This window comes from Brassica oleracea, chromosome C2 (assembly GCF_000695525.1).
Source record: "Brassica oleracea var. oleracea cultivar TO1000 chromosome C2, BOL, whole genome shotgun sequence".
Classification (NCBI taxonomy): Eukaryota; Viridiplantae; Streptophyta; class Magnoliopsida; order Brassicales; family Brassicaceae; genus Brassica; species Brassica oleracea.
Window position 1 is genome coordinate 22575311 of NC_027749.1, and position 20308 is coordinate 22595618.

The following is a 20308-nucleotide window of genomic DNA, read 5'->3' on the forward strand; positions in this document are numbered from 1 at the left end:
AATAAGTGGAGCTTCTCCCTAGAGAGATCGACCCCGACAATCAAGGAGGACTTCCCGAGCTCTCTGCCATTCTGGGCAGTGGTTTCAGGAGTTCCGATCCATTACAAAAAACAGGAAACCTATGAAAGCGTGGGTAAGGCACTGGGTGTCTTCGACAAAGCGGATGTGGAAGGAAGTCGGGTGAGAGTCTTTGTGAATGGAGATCTTCCTCTGAAATTTGATTGTAAGATAGGATTTGCAGGCGATGTAGTGAAAGTAACAATCCAATACGAAGATCTATACCGGCACTGCTATTCCTGTAAGCGACTATCTCATGAGGAGGGCACTTGTCCGGAGCTTAATGAAGATCAAAGAGCGAGGAACCGCCTGGCGAGAATTGAGCAAAAAGAGAAGGAAGAAAGAGCGACGAAAGAAGCCTTCTCCATTCCCCAACGCCAAACCTCAGGAGCATACATTGACTCCTACAGACACGAGAGTAGGGGAGGAGAAACAAGACCGACATATCAAGGGTTCCCAAAATTCCGTAGGGAAAGCCGCAGAGAAGAGGAGAACGACCATGACCTTCGCAAACAACTTAAGGAGAGACGTGAGGTTCACTCAAAGAACGTATGGAACAGGCTTGATTCTGGTCAATACTCTGAGCTTCCCCGGAATCGGGATAAATACATCCATATCAACACAGCTCAGGAGCTATATCAAAAGAGAGAACTAGAGATACTGCTTCCTCGTCCGAGTGGAGACCAAAAAGACCACAGGGGGACAAATACGATAAACAACCTGCGAGGCCCTGGAATCAAACAAATACGAGCTCTAGGAGCAGGAGATCCCCCGATTCTCAGAGAACCATCTCGGATAATCCCCGAAGACAAAGCTCCTATGCTCACGCTAGGGTACGGAACTCACGTTCCCCACCATCGGGGACTCTAGCATGGAGACCAGTTAATAGGCATAGGGAAACAGGGGCACCCCGTGGCCTTTTGAAAAAGGATGATAACCCTGTGAACTTAACACAGCTCTCAGAAAGTGATGACGCTGAAAAAACAGCCAGCAGAAGGAGTAACACTGAAGTTTATGATCCTGTAAGAGATAAACAGACTAATATCAGTCTAGATGACACTGGCAAAGAGAGAGAGAATGAGGTCGATACGAACATGAGCGTTGATAAGGAACCGCCGATAGATACCCGAGACAATGGTTTGAAGCGCGGATTAACACATGGATTTGATCAAGAAACAGAGAAGGAAAAAGAAACAGAGAGGGAGAAAGAGGATAGAGAGCTGGAAAACGAGATCGATGAATACGCTAAGCTCGCTGACCTTGCTGACCTGGATATGACAGAAGACATGGTCAATCAAGACGATCTCTTAGATGAGATGGAGTTACTGAAGGAGCATACCAGAGACGATGAGATGGAGGATGGCCGGATAGAAGCTATCTCACAACTCTCTCCAGAGCGACAGTGTACTAAAACACAAATGGCTATAGGAAAGAAGACAGCCAACCATGAAGTGGAGAAAGGAGAGATTGTGGAGGAACGAGAGACTGTGGAACAAGTTAAACAGGATCCGAAGAACAAGGCAAGTGCTCAACAGACCTCAACTCTAGGAAAGAAAAGGGGAGCTCGTAGCCCAGATCTCAAAGGTGCTTCAGCTTCTAGGAAGCTAGCCAGTCGTGGACGTTTTTCTCCAAAATCAAAGGTGATGAAGCCTGCTCGGGAGACGGCATCTACTGCTCAAAAGGTCCCTCGTCATGAGGTGTATCCATCTGCGATGAGAGGCAGAAAAACAGTGGCTACTCTAGGTTCGGTGGTGTCCCAGAAACCACCCAGTTCTCGATGAATGCAATTGCATGGCACTGTCAGGGGGCTGGTGCGTACCTGACAAAGCAACACCTTCGAGAGTTGCACCGCTGTTTTCATCCTCGTTTTCTTTTTCTTTCTGAAACAAAAAACAATTTTAATTTTCTGCAAGATTTTAAGTTTGAATTTGGTTATGATAATTTGTTCACCGTGGAGCCATTGGGGCTAAGCGGTGGACTTGCTTTGTTTTATATGAATGATTCTGAGGTGAAGGTTGAATTCTCTAATGAACGAATGATTGACATAGAAGCCAAGATAGAAGGACACAAAGTGTTTATTACCTTTGTGTATGGTGATCTGGTAGTTGAATACCGCGAAGCCGTATGGGAGAGACTCATGAGAATCAGCCTTCAAAGATCGGGGCCTTGTCTTATGGTAGGAGATTTCAATGAGATCACGAGTAACTCAGAGAAAAAAGGAGGCAGGAAGCGGCCGGAGTCGTCCTTTTTACCCTTTAAAAATATGATCTCAGCATGTGGTATGATTGATTTCCCATTCTTGGGGAATTTTTTCTCTTGGGCTGGGAGGAGGAGATCAGGGAGGGTGCAATGTCGCTTGGATCGAGCTCTTGGAAATGAAGATTGGCACCAAGCTTTTTCCCACATTGATGTGGAGTACCTACTACGATGGGGATCCGACCATCGTCCTGTTCTAGTGAGAATAAAATCGAGAGAATCTACAGGGCGAAAAGGGTTTAAATTTGATAAGAGGTGGCTGGGGAAAGAGGGCTTCACAGATACGGTGAAACAAGGCTGGGGGGGCATGAAGAGCACCTGGAATCGGGAAGCTTTCATGAAAGGATCGGTCGATGCAGGAGAGCCATTTCGAGATGGAAAAAAAGAAACCCTACGCACAACCAGAAACTGATCGAAAAGCTCAAACTGGAGCTAGACAGAGCTCAAAATAGCAACAGCATGTCCACTGAAGAAGAACTCGAGTTAAAATGGAAGCTCTGCGAAGCATATAGAGAAGAAGAACTTTTTTGGAAGCAGAAAAGCCGTACAATCTGGCTTCGAGAAGGAGATAGAAATACTAAGTTTTTTCATGCTAGGACAAAGCAACGGAGAGCTCGCAACCGGATCAGAAAACTCCTGGATTCATTTGGAAACTGGGTCGAGACAGAGGAAGGCATAGAGAGCCTGGCCACGGAGTACTTCACTAACTTGTTCACAGCCTCTGCGCCGAACGACAGGGAAGAGCCCCTACGGTTTACTACCGCGAGGGTCACTTCGGATATGAACATAGCTCTTATGAGGGAACCAACAGAAGCGGAGATAAAGGAAGCCGTCTTCGCAATCAACCCGGACAAAGCCCCTGGACCTGATGGAATGACAAGCCTTTTCTATCAACGATTTTGGAACTTTGTCGAAAAGGATATCGTCCATATGGTGAAAGCCTTCTTTGCTTCGGGGGAACTTGATGAGAGGATCAATCAGACTAATATTTGTCTGATACCAAAGACGGAGAGGCCAAGATCAATGTCTGAATTCCGGCCTATGAGCTTGTGCAACGTAAGCTACAAGATCATCTTGTGAACAAAATTACCCTCACTCTCTCTTAGCTCGAGTTCTAAAAGGTACATATTACAGACACACAAACCCGATGAAAGTGCAGAAAGAAAACAACCCATCCTATGGATGGCGAAGCTTATTAGCCTCAAAAGAAGTTCTTCATAAGGGTCTCCGGAAGAAGATAGGGAATGGACATACAACGAAAGTATGGGAGGAGCCCTGGCTCCCAACGCAACCATCGAGAGCACCACTTTGTATTGACAATGTCCGAGATGAAGACTTCCGCGTTCATCATCTCATTGATGCTCAGAATCAGTCTTGGAATCTAGAGATACTAAACGCAGTCATCACCGCGGAGGATATCCCCAGGGTTACATCACTCCGGGTGAGCCGTACAGGACGATATGATAGTTACTCCTGGGATTTTACGAAGTCCGGAGTATACTCGGTGCGATCAGGCTACAAAATAGCCCACGAGCTCCATTCTGCGGCCAGCCCGAACGTGGTAACGGAGCCTAGTACAACAGAACTGAAGAAAGCAATATGGAAGCTCAAAGCCCCACGAAAACTTAAACACTTTCTATGGCAAGTTATAACAGGATACCTAGCGATGGCAAAGCAACTTAAAGAGAGACATTGTGCCAATGAAAGTATATGTGTTCGATGCGGTGATGAAAACGAATCCATCAATCACACAATGTTTGAGTGCCCACCGGCCCTACAATGTTGGGCTCTATCTGATATACCGTCTTCTCCGGGGCTGTTCCCGAGTAACTCTCTATACTCAAACATAGACTTCTTATTATTTCGTGCTAAAGAAACTGGAGTGAGGTCAGAGGTACTGGCCGCATTCCCATGGATCGCTTGGTATATCTGGAAAGCGAGTAACTAGAAGATCTTCAAAGACAAGGATATTACGCCGTTGGACTCACTGCATCTCGCGGTTAAAGAAGCAGAGAGCTGGACACTAGCGCATAGAATATCCGAAGACACGGAGGGTGAGAGGGATGAACAACGAAGAGCAAGACACAGTACTAGTATACAAGAGCTTCCCGCAGCTAGATGGAGATGTCAAACTGATGCATCTTGGATAAACGAAAGAGACAGAGACGGGATGGGCTTTGTACTACTGGAGGACGACATACCGATTCTATTTGGAACACATGGACTAAGTGTCGCCGTATCCCCACTCCACGCCGAAGCCGAAGGGCTACTGTGGGCGATGCAGGAAGTGATGAGGCATGGAACTAGAGCGGTACGTTTTGAATCTGATTGTGAACAACTAATCAAGCTGATAAGGGATGACGAAGATTGGCCGTCAATGGCATCTGAATTAGACGAGATCAAAGCTTTATCGGCTGAGTTTATTGAGTTCTCTATAGCATACATTCCAAGATCTGCGAACATCCGTGCAGGCTCTCTAGCCAAAGGGGGAAGATCACGCGTTTTCGGTTCACCGTTTGTTAACTGATTTGCACCAAGTTGGCTAGCTCTAGACGCTGGCCAAGAGGCTGCTAACTAGTTTCGTATAAGTTTTATTTCCGATGTCAAAAAAAAAAAAAAAAAAAAAAAAAAAAAAAAAAAAAAAAACTAAAAGCATAATATACATCCCATTCTTCTTCTAGTTAAAAGCACAAACACATAAACACCACCTTAATATTTTTCTGTTTTTTTACCAACATGGATAAAGACATCTTCTTAACCTAGTATTTACAAGGCAACTTAAAAACATAAGAAAAAAAACCTTAATCTTCTTCATCTTTTTCTTCTTTCGTTTTTCCTCTTGATTCACTTCCATTGCCACCTTGTTCTTGCTTTTCTCCCTCTGCTCCCTCTTCTTGGAAGGTTCTTTCTCCTTCTTCTTCTTTTTAAATTTTTCATATTGCACTTCACCGTAGTAAACCTTCTGTTTGGTCACTTTGATTGTGGGAGAGGAGGGGCTCATCTTTTCAAGAAGAGAGAAGCGAGAAATAAGAGAGAGAGAAAGAGAGAGAGGAGAAACAAGACGAGACCGACCGGAGGAGAAAGATAGAGAGAGCTAAACCGATTTTGACTTGTGAGGATGATTAACCCGGGGTTCTTAGGATGGAGTTCTTAGCGGAAGTTAAGAAACTGTTTCTTAACTTTTAACTAAAAAAGCAAAGAACCGGTTCTTAAATAAGGACTTTAAGAACCGGTTCTTAGCATTTTTAGTTAAAAGTTAAGAAACTGTTTCTTAACTTCCGCTAAGAATCCCACTCTAAGAACTCCGGGTTAATCATGGTCTACGCTTATGATGGTTTTCACTTTTCAGAAGTAGGACTTGCAGTTTTAAATGCTACTGATGTGTATTATTCTTTTATAGACTTTTTATTATTTTATGAGTTGATTACGCTAACAGACACTTTTTGACATTCTATTACATCTAGAGACACTTCTTACATATGACACACTTTGTTGTGGGCCAGCAACAGATTGTAGACAATTTTGCCTTTAATGGAAATGACACTTGTGGATGAGTGATTTGTGGACGAGTGATGCGTGGTTGGATGATTTATGGACGGGTGATGTGTGGATGAGTGATGAGTAATGTGTGGATTTGTGATGTTAATGTGTTTATAGTAGATAACGTGGACAAACTCTCTCTTCTGATTCCATAAAACTATACAACAATATGTGGACATGGACTCATGCTGCTAAAATTATACCATAAAACGTGGACACGGACTCTGTTATCTCCAATACAAACATTTGACTTCTTCAGCTCAATTGATAAATTATCTGCAATTAAACTTCAATCAAGATGAGAAAGAAATGATATTGTAAGTATGAGCGGAGAGAAAAATCGAAGAAGTGTTACCTTTTGTCGGAGAGTAATAGATCTTGCATGTCAGAGATTTCTAATCTAAGCATTTGCGCTTTGTCATGATGTGGATGAATGTAATTTTGATTAGAGTTAAATTTAGATTCCAAGATGATGAATGGAATCGAAGGAATATTGTCCATATCCACAACTAGTTTATAATTCTGTTAAGATATTCATGTCCACAACTAATTTATAATTTTGTTATCCACGTTTTGGTGTCCACGTCCACATTTTGTTTACACATTAATATATAATATATATATATGAACATGGATCTTAAAAGATAGAAAATTTTATATTTAGTTTATTATGACACTTATTTTTGTTTAATATATTTTAGAACTTGAGATAAAAGTAAATAAATACATAAAGTAGAATAAGAAAAATAATAAAATGAAATAAGAAGAGGAGAGAGATTCTCTTTAGTTTAGGGTCATAAGAGCATCTTTATTGCGGTTAATTAAAACCGTTTCTTCCTTTTTTTGATTAAACGAAAATTAAAAAGGAAGAAAGCGCAAGAGACGTGTGTTTTGTCGTCTCGTGAAGGAATGCCTCCTGGTGGACGCGTGTCAACAAACGAGAGGGTGGAGGTTCGGTTACACGTTAAACGCGCCTCAAACTTGTCTTTCTCTCTCTCTCTCTCTCTCTCTCTCTCTCTCTCTCTCTCTCTCTCAAGCTCTCGACGAAGGCGATATGTTTGGCGATTTGATCGATTATGCATGTGATTGAGCCTCTTGTTGTTATGATCGGTTGTTACATGTTGATTCTCGTCGAATCTGTCTCTCGGTGGTTCTCCTCGACAGCGTCGGAGCTTTCACGCGGTGGCTCGCCTCAAATCGAAAGGTAATCCGATTCTTTGTCTCATGCATGTGATTGATCTCTGTTCAACTTGTTCTAACTGCAATTTCTTCTTTTTTTTTGGTTTGTTCGGTTCGATTTGGTGTATCGGTGGCGAGGGAGGTCTCCTCTACGGCGACGGTGCTCTCCTCGATGGCGATGAAGCTCTCCTCGATGGCGATGAAGCTGACTCTCGGTGGCGACAGAGCTCTCTCACAGTGGCTCTCCTCGAATCGAAGGTAAAGCTTTTGTTGTCTCATGTTCTTAAAATTTTTAAAAATTTCATGGATCAAAATCGATTTGTTGTATGGATGGATCAAATTTGATATGTTTAAAAGTCACTGATAAAATCGTTTTGTATAAGTTCTGACTTGTTGTTTGTGTGTGTGGGTTTCTCAAATACATTGTTGATCAAGTTAGTAGTCTCTGACTTCCTGTTTCTCTGTTTGTGTGTTTTCAATCTCAAGGATCCACGGTGCAAGAGAAAGGAACCTCAAAGCAGAGGAGTGCAAAGCAGGGCAATACAGGTAAATGTCTACGTCTGTCCAATTTATTGAGCGCCTTGATGTCAAGTTAGGTAGTTAATGTTCTGCTTAGTGATATATTATGGTTGTGTTAGTAATAAATAGGTGTAATGGCTAGGTTGATGGTTAGATAGAAAGCGTGGTTGAAGTGTGATAAATGTGTTAGGTTGATGTCAACTACATATAGTGTTTGATCTATTTAAGATAGTGTTCTTCTCTTTCTCTCTTCTGTCTCAGCTTCTTCTTCTCTTCCTTCTATCTTTCTGTCCGTTTTATATTCCTTCTTATTTTCTTTCTATCTTTCTGTGACATTCTCGGGGATGGATTCCAATCCATACCGGCAGAGTACTAACTATGTTGATCTCCTTACGAGTCAACATGGTGTCTTTAGTTTTGTAGAAGATAGTGTCCAACTATTCTCTTCATCGCAAGTCCCTGTCTTTGGGAGTCAAGGAGCTGAAGCTTCAAGTTGCCCTCAAGATACTACTGCAGAGCATAGGGAACACAGGATGTGGACGCCTGTAGAAGATATGGTGGTCATCAGCTCCTGGCTTAACACAAGCAAGGATCCAGTAGTGGGAAATGAGCAACGGTCTGGGGCATTCTGGAATAGGATCGCCGCTTACTTTGCGGCAAGTCCCAAGGTTGCAGCCACTGAACACCGAGAATCAACTCATTGCAAGCAGCGTTGGCACAAGATCAATGATCAAGTCAACAAGTTCTGTGGGGCTTTTGAAGCAGCAACCAGAGAGAAGACAAGTGGGCAAAATGAGAATGATGTTCTCAACAGAGCTCATGAAATCTTCTTCAACAACCACCGAAAAAAATTTATTCTTGAGCATGCTTGGAAAAAGCTTCGGAATGATCAAAAATGGTGTGCCATTGCTACATCTAAAAATGAAGGAAGCGCTAAAAGGAGGAAGTTAGACGAGGGTTCACAGTCTGAGACTTCACACGCACATGAAACAATGACTGAGGAGGAGTGTCCCCCGAATGTTAAGGCAGCAAAAGGGAAGAAGAAGAAGAATGTCGAGGGGAAGGAAACGCTGTCACAGTTTCAGACTATGTGGGAAATTAAACAGAAAGACTTGGTCTCGAAGGACAGGCTATCAAGAATGCGGATACTTGACCGCTTACTTGCAAAGCAACTTAGATGAGTTCGAAAATGCTCTAAGGAAAAAGCTCATAGATGAGTTATTGTCTAACTAGTTGAAGTATGGGTTTAAGAGTTTGTGTTAGTTGAACTTGTTGTTGTTTCGCGTGTTTTAAGCGTTCGTTTAAGAGTTTGTTTTAGTTGATCTTGTTCTTGTTGTTGTTCCTCTGTTGTATGTTGGTAACTTCTTAATATATGATCTTGTTCTGTTGTGTTTATTGCTCTTGCTATATGAACTTATTAATATATGAACTTCTTAATATATGAGCTTGTGTTGGGTTTGAGTCAATCTTCTTGTTGTTTTTGTTCCGCGTGTTTATATTGTTCTTTCTTTCTTGGCAGACTGGAGAATTGGAGCGTGAGTGATTCCAACATTGGAGCGTAGCATAGCACATGTGAAGGAAAAGACAAGAGAGACAGTGAGTCACAGACACACATGTGAAGGAAAAGACAATAGAAACTTTGGAGCGTAGCATAGCTCATGTCACGGACACACACTTTATTGTGTATTATTGTATCACATGTCTCTCTGCCAAGTCTTGTATTATTTTGTATATCACGGACAAAAGTCTTCAAATGTTGTATAAATGAAACTTCTTCTATCTCTCTCAATATCAAACTGCCATCTCAAGTCCTTCTATCTCTCTCAAGTTATCTCAAGTGTAATTACTTTCTCAAACTTCTCTTTAATCACAAACTTTCTCAAACTTCTCTTTTATAAACACTTAATCACTTTCTTCCTTCACAAGTTCTTCTTAATCTCTCACTTTATAAACACTTAATCACTTTCTTCCTTCACGTTAAACTCTTAATCACTCTCTATTTAAACTCTTTTTAATCATGTTAATGGCTTCTTCTTCTTCTCAAAACACTTTCGATGAAGCTTTTGATGATACATTTGATGATACATTTGATGAGCTTTTTGATGAACATTTTGATCAAGCATTTGAGAATTTTACCATTCAAGCTAATCAAGAAGAACGAAGAAAAAAAAAGAAAAAAATGAGTTTACATTGAAAGCCATCGTGAAGAAGGGCATAATCGTTTATGGAACGATTATTTCAGTCAAACTCCAACGTATCCTCATAATTTCTTCCGACGACGTTTTAGAATGAACAAGCCATTGTTCTTGCACATTGTGGATCGACTCTCCAACGAAGTTCAATATTTTCGGGAAACAAAGGATGGTCTCGGAAGGAATAGTCTCTCTCCACTTCAAAAGTGTACCGCCGCCATTCGTGTCTTGTCGTATGGTTCTGCAGCTGATACCGTCGATGAATACCTCCGGCTCGGTGAAACAACAACTCGGTTATGTGTTGAAAACTTTGTGGAAGGAATAATATATTTGTTCGGCGAAGAGTACCTAAGAAGACCAACACCAGCTGATCTTTAACGTCTACTTGATGTTGGAGAGTATCATGGCTTTCCCGGGATGATAGGAAGCATCGGTTGTATGCATTGGGAGTGGAAGAATTGTCCCACCGCTTGGAAAGGGCAATATGCTCGTGGTTCGGGTAAACCAACAATCGTTTTAGAGGCGGTTGCTTCATACGATCTCTGGATATGACATGCGTTTTTTGGAGCTCCAGGTACATTAAATGATATCAATGTTCTTGATCGTTCACCAGTTTTTGATGACATAATAAATGGTCAAGCTCTGAATGTCATTTTCTCTGTAAATGGACATCAGTATAATATGGCTTACTATCTCACCGATGGTATTTATTTGAAATGGTCAATTTTTATCCAATCTACTCGTATACCACAAGGGCCGCAAGCAGTTTTATTTGCTCAGCGTCAAGAAGCTGTCCGAAAAGGTGTAGAACGGGCTTTTGGAGTCTTGCAAGCTCGCTTTGGCATTGTTAAAAATCCAGCGAGGAGTTGGGATAAAGTCAAAATTGGGAAGATTATGAAATCATGTATCATACTCCATAATATGATAGTAGAAAACGAACGAGATAGATACACTAAATTTGATGTTCAAGAGTTCCAACAAGGAGAAGACCATGGAAGTTCACATGTTGATCTCACGTAGTCTACAGATATCCCTTCAAATATCGCAAATATGATGGGTGTTCGAACAAGAATTCGTGATACACAAAGGCATCAACAACTGAAAGATGATTTGGTTGAACACATATGACGTAGATTTGGAGGTGATGAAGACAACAAATGATCTCTGATGATTATTTCAAATAATTTTCGTTTATGTTAATAATCTTTGTTTTCATGTTTTTAATTTAAAATCTATGTTTAAGATGTTGTCTTTTATTTATTAAAAAAATATAAGTTTTTTAAAAAATATTAAATATTATTTTATTTTCAAGAACCCAAAGCAAGAGACTTGCGACATCAAAATCTCAAGGTTCTTGACAAAGTCTCTTTAATACTTTTATGCCTTAAATATTATTAAAATTTAACCAAGAGATCCTTAATGGAGTTTTGGGATAATGATGCTCTAAGAGTTGACAAAAGAAAGTGTGTCTTAATTGATAAGTGTCTTGTAGTGTAATTTGAATGTTTGAAAGTGTCTAAAAAATTCTTATTTTATATCACTCCTAATTCAAACAAATACTTCTTTGTTAAACACATAATAATTTTGGAAAAGTTAGTTTAACAAGATTAATTTGCATGTGAATCGTGCTGTGTTTACTTTACCTAGTCATGTGATAGATGTATGTAACATAAGATTAATTTGCATGTGAATCGTGCTGTGTTTTTAGTTTACGTAGTCATGTGATAGATAATGTAAGATTAAGAAATAAACACATTATTAAAGTATTTGAGTAGCGACCTAACGAAAAACAAAAATAACCTGCATAAAACACAACAGTGCTTGTATCATACATATGTTTGGGAGAATGATATGGTGGGCCTTTTTTGGTTCAACATTCTTTTTGGAAACTAAAATCTATCTTTTGGGCATTTCCTTTGCAAAAGACGACACCGTATCAGGTCCCCCTAAATCACTTTTCAAAGAAAAGCAGTTGCTCTCGTAAAGCCATACAGATAATTTGTTCTGTAATCTCATTTATCAGTTGTTTTTTTTCTAATTTTACTATTTAACAAAAAGTTGCATCTTAACATGTATTCACTTAGCTAGTCATGTAACATAGTATTGTTTTAGTATTTGACCTTATATATGAGAGAATTTTTTTTTTAAATCACCTTAAAGCATTTGTTTTGTTCTTTGTTATGCAGCGTAACAATATGATCAACGTTTCTTCCTCAAATGTTGAACTTTGTTGGATTAGGCCTATATTAATGTTCTTTTTAAAACGTTGAGCAAATTTTGTATCTTACTACAGAATTTTCCTTACATTTTAGTCTTATTATAATTTATTATTTCTTTTTATATATAATTTATTATTTCAAACAAATCATTTTGTAAGTTTAAACTAACGAAATAAAACTACTTACTATTAATCGATTTCCTGATATCTAAATTATTAATATATGAACGTCTAGCAACTAGCAAATGCACATTTTCCAAAGTATTACAATTCACAAAGATCATATATTGCTTAAATTCCGATAATGATGTTCATTTAACTTTGTAATTTTAGTTTCAACGACAAAGCATGCACTATCTCACAGTAAAAAAAAAACTGAACTCATGTGCATTGCATGTGAACATTGATGAGTATTAATTAATTAATTACAAATTAAAATATTTAATATATGAATCCAATTGATGAGTAAGTCTATATCCACTACTTTTCTCCAAAAAAAGTATATATCACTACGTACACTCACAATAATGTGGACTATAGCCTCGTTAAATAATAACTAGATCTCGATCCGCGCGGTTGCGCGAGTTTTTGTTTTCATTTATTTTTATATAAATATTTTGTTTTCAATTCGAAATTGGTATATATTATAATATATATATGTCTATCAATTTTTAAAACATAATAGTTTACGGTATGTTTTTTTCATTGAATAGATTGTTTCAAACTTTCACATGTATTTGTATTTTTTCTATATATATATTTTTGGATTATTATTTCATTATTAAAATTGTAGTTATATATATAAAGATTAGTAAAATATTTTTTTTTTTCATATTCAAAAATATTGTAACATTTCACAAATTTAGAAAGTTTTTAAAAAATTAAACTTTTTGCTTCATAGATTTATATTATCGAATAAATAATTAAACATTTAGTTTTTGTTTAATTTTTAAAATAAGCTATATAGTTTAAAATTTGTTTTCATTGGTTTAAAGTAATAAAGATTAATCATTGTTAGATAATATGATTTTTGTTATTTTAAAAAAATATTTATAATTTTAAAAGTTAATATCGACAAATATTTAAATAATTAACATATAGAAGTATAATATTTTTTTTCTTCAAACGACTATGGAAGTATAGTATTACAATATTAGTTTAAATCCAATTATTGATATCCCAATACAAATTTCTGGTAGGCCCAAAATTTAAATGATAAAATTAGAGATTAAATGTAACATGACTTTCTAAGAATATGTCCATTAAATCTATTTTAAAAAAAAATCACACATGAATCAAGGTTGCGACTTCTGTTTTGATATATAAGATAAATCATTTGACGGCTATCTGAGCTGTGAACCTTTTCAGAAATAAGATTCCTAATAAAAATATACTAACCGGCAATTCTGGTAGTTTAACATTGATTAATTACTTACCTTGTGAAACATCCTTGAAACAGAAACAACATCCTAAACTCGAAAGAAAAGAAGAGTACTGAAATCGAAATAATGTAGCCTAAAACAAACTGAAACATAATAAATTGAGATAGAATGTTCTTCTTTCCAATTTCAAGCATTCAATTCCAAGATAAAGAAGATAACCTGCAAAAAAAAAACAAAGACTTAAGATTTGGAATCGTCAAGAAGCAATGAAAACATGATCAGATTCTAAGCTTTATAAATAAGAACATGTAATCTATTCTTAGGTTTATAAATAAGAACATGTACTCTGGTATCAAATCAGCAATTGATTGCTGAAGCAATGAAAACATGATCAGATTCATCAGATTCTCAGGCTAATAAATAAGAACATGTACCTTGTTTAGAATATGATTCGTATGACACATTCTCAGCCTAAGACTCCTATGTTTGGAAGTGCAGTTGTGGCTCAAACTCTACACAAAATGAAAAGAGAAGATTTAAAGCTGAACTGGAGTGCTTAAATGGAATATACAGAGTAAGAAAAAACATTTATACCTTTTTGAAGTTCATCTTGTAATTCAATTTCAGTGATTAGTTGCTGATTTGATACCACGATTTTTTCATTGATCCGAATCTCACACTTAAGTCATTGTTTTGTGCACTGTAGGGATGTCAAATGGGCGAGCTGTCCATGGGTATATCATGCCCAAATCAATTTGGACTAATATGGACACGCCCAAATCTGTCCAGAAAATATTTTGTCCAAATGGGCGACGCCCAAATACACCCGTAGCCCAAATGGGCAAAACCACATGGACACTGGACGGCCCAAATCTTAAAAATATCTAGGGTTAATATTTTGGAGAAAACTCAAAATCAAAATCATAATCGAGAGAAATCGATTTTGAGCTTCTTCACTCTCGTAACTCAAGCTTCTTAACTTCATCCTCTTCCGTTTTTTCACTTCATCGTCTTCTCTATCTAGCCGGCTTGTTTCAGGTTTGTTGCAGTCTCTCTCTCGATTTAGGGATGGGTTTGCGATTCTGGGTTTGATTGTTTTGCGATTCTAGGTTTGATGGGGTTTGCGATTCTGGGTTTTCGATTCTGGGTTTGATGGGTTTGCGATTCTAGGTTTTATCGCTCAACTAAATGCTAAGTTTGTTATCATCTTGTTTAAGTATTTTTACATCTTTTAAATTTAAAATTAGACTTTTTAGAATCTGTACATCTTTTAAATGACATTTAGAATCTGTACATCTTTTAAATTGAAAATTAGACTTTTTACATTAAGTGGATGTCTGGACCCCATGGACAGCTCATCTGGTCATGGTCCTATTTGGACATGGTCTTATTTGGGCTTCTACCAAAAACGTCCAAAAAAAATAAGCCCATCTGGACACGCTCAAATCCACCCAGTCCGTCCAATTGACATCCTTGTGCACATGAGGAGCTCAATCATGTAGTGAGTTAAGCAATTTCTGGACGGATCAAGGATTCGATTACTTGTACTAAAAGCATACTCTGATGCAACAGAAGAGACTTGCATAGCTAGAACATCCTTAGCCATGGCAGCTAAGATCATATACTTTGTACTGTTGATCCTCCACCAAACTAAAACATCAAACAGAATTCCGAGGGGATTGGGTTTAGGATTTTCTACTTTCTCCTTCAAGTATAGCTCTAACTCAGTGCTTGGATCCTGAAATCCCAACTTGTTCACCATTTCCTTGTACACAGAATCCATCCTTTCATATCCATACTCATTTTCAAAGGAATCAGCCACAACCCCATCTTGTGACTCTTGACCACTTTGACTCTGACTCTGAGACTGAGACGATGAACCAAATATTGGAGCAGTATTTGATGCTCCAAAGCCATTGTACTCATCAAAAAGTCTTTCCATAACATCAATGACAGAGTCGTTGAGCACCTTACTCTGTGAACTATCTTTCCCATAAAGTTTTTCAAAGCAAAGACCAGCAAACTTCTTCTTGTTCCTCAGGTCAAAGACACTTGCAAAAATCAACAGCATGTTAATGTCTTTGAGACCATCCCAATACTTATTAAACTTTACTCTCATAACCAAAGTCTTTGTCCTGAGCTTCTCATATGTACTAGTACCCAATGTAATCAGATTCCTTTCTATGGTAACAATCTCAGTGTAACACTTGTAGGAACTAGGCGAGTTAGAGGCAGAGACAACTAAAGTGGAGTTATAGAATATTACCAGGATCTTAACCAGGCTCTCCACTTTATCCCAATCCTCTGAATTCGGTGGTCCAACTCTCTTCATGCCCTCCACAGTCTCTTGAAAGTGATTATTGTAAAGCTTGTCCTCAACTTCCATTCTATCAAACGCTGCCCTAAACTTCAAAGCTCTTGATAACATAAGGTAGGTTGAATTCAGTCCAAAGACAAGCTACCTCTTGTCATCCTTGTTGACTCAACCTTCTGATCAAATTCATCAACTCTCTTCGAAGAAGCTCTGATATATTGTATGGCATTCCTAATTGCACACACACTAACATCCACTTCTAGCAAACCATCTCGCACAACCAAGTTGATGATGTGAGTACAACATCGTAAATGCATACACTCACCTCCCAATACTAAGAACTCATGTCCTAAAGCATTGAATGCATCCCTAAACAGCTTCAGAGCATTAGTGTTTGCAGTGGCATTGTCTACTGTTATAGTAAACACCTTGGTTATTCCCCATTCAGCCATACACTCAAGCAAGACATAACATATTGTCGCCCCTTTATGATCCGCTACATGCTTGAAACCAATGATGAATTTCCTAAGTTTCCAGCTCGCATCAATGAAATGTGTTGTGATGACCATGTAGCTAGCTGCTGTACTCGGTGCAACCCAAATGTCTGTTGTTAGCGAAATCCTTTGCTTGTTGTCACTGATCAGCTGCATCAAAGTTGATTTCCTCGTTGCATACAACTCTACAATGTCCCTTGTTGTTGTTCTGCGTGAATGTGGCTTAGGTAGGTAAACCTTGTTGAAGAAGTGCCTCCATCCTAAACCATCAACAAATGATAGTGGCAATTCAGCTATAGCGAGCATCTCATTAGTAGCTTCCCTTACGACTTCATTAGAAACCCTTGCAAGCTTCAACTGACCACCATCATCATCACTTTCGGCATTCAGTGTATGTTGAGTCTGAGACTGGGTTTGTAACCATTCCTGGTGTTCCTTGCAGATTCCAAGATGTTTCTTCAGACATGGGCCATTTAACGTTGCACAACACATAACTCTACCACAGTAGTTGCAGCTGCATTTGTTCATATTCTTCTTCAGTCTTGTGTAATGATCCCAAACTTTTGACCTTGTACTTGTATTCTTCTTCTTCTTTTTCTTAAGAGCTGGAGTTGACTTGTTATTCCTTTTGTTTCTACTTGAAGTAGCAGGACTAGATGTTAGAACTTCCTCTTCGTTTCCCTGACTTTCATCATCTTCATCTCTGGTAACTTCCTTTTCAGGTTATGAATAATCCATTTGCAAAACAAAACCGAGATTAATACAAAGACACAATCATAATCACAACTACTCAACTCTTTCAGATTCATTACAGAACACAATCTCAACACATCACAATCACAAAACAAAAACTGAAAAGTCATTTACTATATTATATAACACAATCTGAAGTTCTCAAGTTGATAAAGAACACAATCTCAACTCTCAAGTCTCAAAACATCATAATCACATACATCATTATAGATTTATCTAAGATTCTAAGTGTTAGACCGATTACATAAAACAAATTAGAGAAGCTAGAACTTCAATCATATGATTCATTTCACACCTTTGATTGATTCCTTGAAGAAGCTGAGAGAGGATATGTCGGAGACAGAGAGGGAGATGAATTTCGTCGATGAATTAGTGAAAGAGAAGCGACAACATCTTTGAAGGAATCCATTTTTTTATTTAATCCTTCACTAATCGAGAAGCATTCGAAAACGCAATCGCCATCTAGGAGAACTCTGGGGTTTCTATTGGTTCAGAGTCGATAAAAATTCGAGTACCGAGAGGCATGCAGGCTAAGAATAATAATGATGCTTTGTTATATGGGTTTTCGGGTAAACCGAACGGGTCCGGGTTTTTACCCGATCCGAACCGTATTCCAAATCTCACAAGAATATAAACCGATCGGGTTATTACATAAAACCGAAGCCGATCTAAATCGGGTTTTTCCGATCGGGCCGGGTCAGGTTTTCTGGATCCAGTTTATATGCCCAGGACTAATCCAACCATGGCAGTCAAGAGCAAATCTTGTGATGGCGTCACCAAACCCCACCAATGCATGGCTCATGGACTCTGGTGCTACACACCACTTAACCAGTGACCTCAACAACATGACGCATCAACCCTACAATGGAAACGACTCGGTTCTCATCGGAGATGGGTCAGGTTTATTCATCACACACTGTGGTTCCATCTCTCTGCCCTCTCTTACTCGCAACATTTAAATAATGTCCTATGTGTTCCTAATATCAAGAAGAATCTTGTCTCGGTGTATCTTTTATGCAATGCTAGTCAGGTTTCGGTTGACTTTTTCCCTGCTCATTTTCAGGTGATGGATCTCAGCTCGGGAGTCCCGTTAATCCAAGGAAAGACCAAGGATGAGCTGTATGGGTGGCCAACCCAAACACGTACCCTTCAATCTTTTTTTGCTTCAGCTTCACCTAAAATAACCATGTCTGATTGGCACTTCCGCCTAGGACACCCTTCAGCATCTATTCTTAAATCTATTGTTTCAAGTTTTTCTTTGCCTTGTGCCCAATCTATAACACAAAATTCTTTATGCTCAGATTGTGCAATCAATAAGACTCACAAATTACCTTTTTCTCAAACATATATCTCTTCCCAACGACCACTCCAATACATATATACAGACCTTTGAAGCTCTCCCATATTCTCTATCAACAACTACAAGTACTATCTAGTACTAGTTGATCATTATACCCGTTACACCTGAATTTACCCATTAAAACTCAAGTCCCAAATTCGAGAAACATTCAAAGTCGTCAAGAATCTTGTCGAGAACTACTTCAACTCCAAGATAGGAACATTATACTCAGACAATGGAGGAGAATTCATAGCCCTACGATCCTATCTTGCTGAAGCTGAAATATCACATCTCACATCTCCACCACACACACCAGAACACAATGGTATATCAGAGAGAAAGCATTGCCAAATTGTGGAAACAGGTCTCACGCTTCTCACACACTCGGGAATGCCCAAAACCTAATGGACCTATGCTTTTGCAACCGCAAGATACCTTATAAATCGCCTCCCAACGCCTGTCCTCAACCATGATCTCCATATCACAAACTCTTCAACACCAAGCCTAACTACAAAAAAAATACAAGTGTATGGCTGCCTCTGTTTTCCCTTGATCCAACCATACACATCACACAAACTCGAAGACAGATGAACTCTATGTGTCTTCATAGGCTACTCCAACTCTCATAGCGCCTATTTATGTCTCCAACCACACACTGGTCAGATTTATGTTTCCAGACATGACCGATTTGACGAAAGAAGCTTTCCTTTCAAAACCATCACCACCACTCCTAAACCACAAACCAAAACTTCGCCTCCTCTACCTATACTATCATCTCCACCTGTAACCCATATCCCTACCACATACAACAACACAAATCCTCAACCGCCACTTGTGCAGCAAACAGGACCACCAGGATCAGATTCTCACCAGGAAGTACATGAGAGTTCAACTGCGACCTCTACGGCTGCAAGCAATGAAACGTCAACTTCAACAACAGAGACATCATCACAAAACACAACTCACCCGGGAAACACCGCTACTTCACCTTCTAAACAAGCAAACAACACTGCTCTCACACCTCAGCCCTCACCAACGACAAGTTCGGCGCCATCATCATCATCTTCAACACCAACTTCTCCGCCTGAAAATCAACACCCAATGAAAATGTGTCGAAAAAAATCAGATAAGAAAACTGAATCCCAAATACAACTAATCGGCGAAATTGTCACTCTTGGCACCGGCTGAGCACAAATACAATCACCCAAGCATTAAGAGACAAGAAATGGAGAGACGCAGTGTGGACTGAAATAGATGTGTTTGTGAGGAATGACACATATGAATTGGTTCCTCGACAACTACACTTCAATGTGTTAGGTAACCAATGGCTACACAAGAACAAGTTTTACTCTAATGGAACAGATAAATGTTGCAGATCACGCTTGGTGGTAAAGGGATACAATCAAAGCTTGGGTCGAGATTACCAAGAAACCTTCAGTCCGGTTATTAAGTCGACGACACTAAGACTGGTCATTGATATAGCAGTCAACAATTCATGGCCAATCCAACAACTCGACGTCAATAACGCTTTCCTTCAAGGGACCCTAACTGATGAAGTGCATATGGGACAGCCACCGGGCTTCGTAGATACGTACAAACCAGATCATGTATGTCGGCTAAAGAAAGCAGTTTATAACGCTTTCCTTCAAGCAGTTTGATCTCTTGGTTCACTTTTGAACTACGTTCGGCTTGATCCTCGAAAGGGGTACGTAGGCAGCCTTTCATAAGGTTCAGTCTGAAATCAATCAAAAACCTTTTCTGTATTTTCTTCGTCTTTTGTTATCGAGCTGCTAGTCAACTAGGTTTGAGCTTTTAGGCCGCTAGAACTAGGTAACTCGCTGACAGCCTTTACGGCTAAAGCTTTTATGATCTCTTGTAATGATCGCAACTCTCTCACGCGGACTCGAAATAAGATCTACTATTTTCTCTAAACTCGTTTGTTATCTTTTCATGATTTCCGCATATATTTGGTCACTTGCCGTTGGCTCTCGCAGAGATCCGGGACCTCTGGGAAATTAGTGTTTTCCTAGTTTCCTAATTTAAACGTAAATCGACAGTGCGAATT

At 39.0% G+C, this 20308-nt stretch overlaps 2 protein-coding genes across 2 annotated transcripts; both read left to right on the forward strand.

Annotated features, from left to right (window-relative positions):
- Nucleotides 1–3460: 3460 nt before the first annotated feature.
- Nucleotides 3461–4840, forward strand: LOC106323722. Its single transcript, XM_013761801.1, has 2 exons — nt 3461–4207; nt 4262–4840. Exons 1-2 carry the CDS (start codon nt 3461–3463, stop codon nt 4838–4840), a joined length of 1326 nt encoding a protein of 441 aa, XP_013617255.1.
- Nucleotides 4841–7204: 2364 nt separating this feature from the next.
- On the forward strand, nt 7205–8732 carry LOC106323724 (glutathione S-transferase T3-like). Its single transcript, XM_013761802.1, has 4 exons — nt 7205–7290; nt 7519–7578; nt 7967–8354; nt 8430–8732. Exons 1-4 carry the CDS (start codon nt 7205–7207, stop codon nt 8730–8732), a joined length of 837 nt encoding a protein of 278 aa, XP_013617256.1.
- Nucleotides 8733–20308: the final 11576 nt, after the last annotated feature.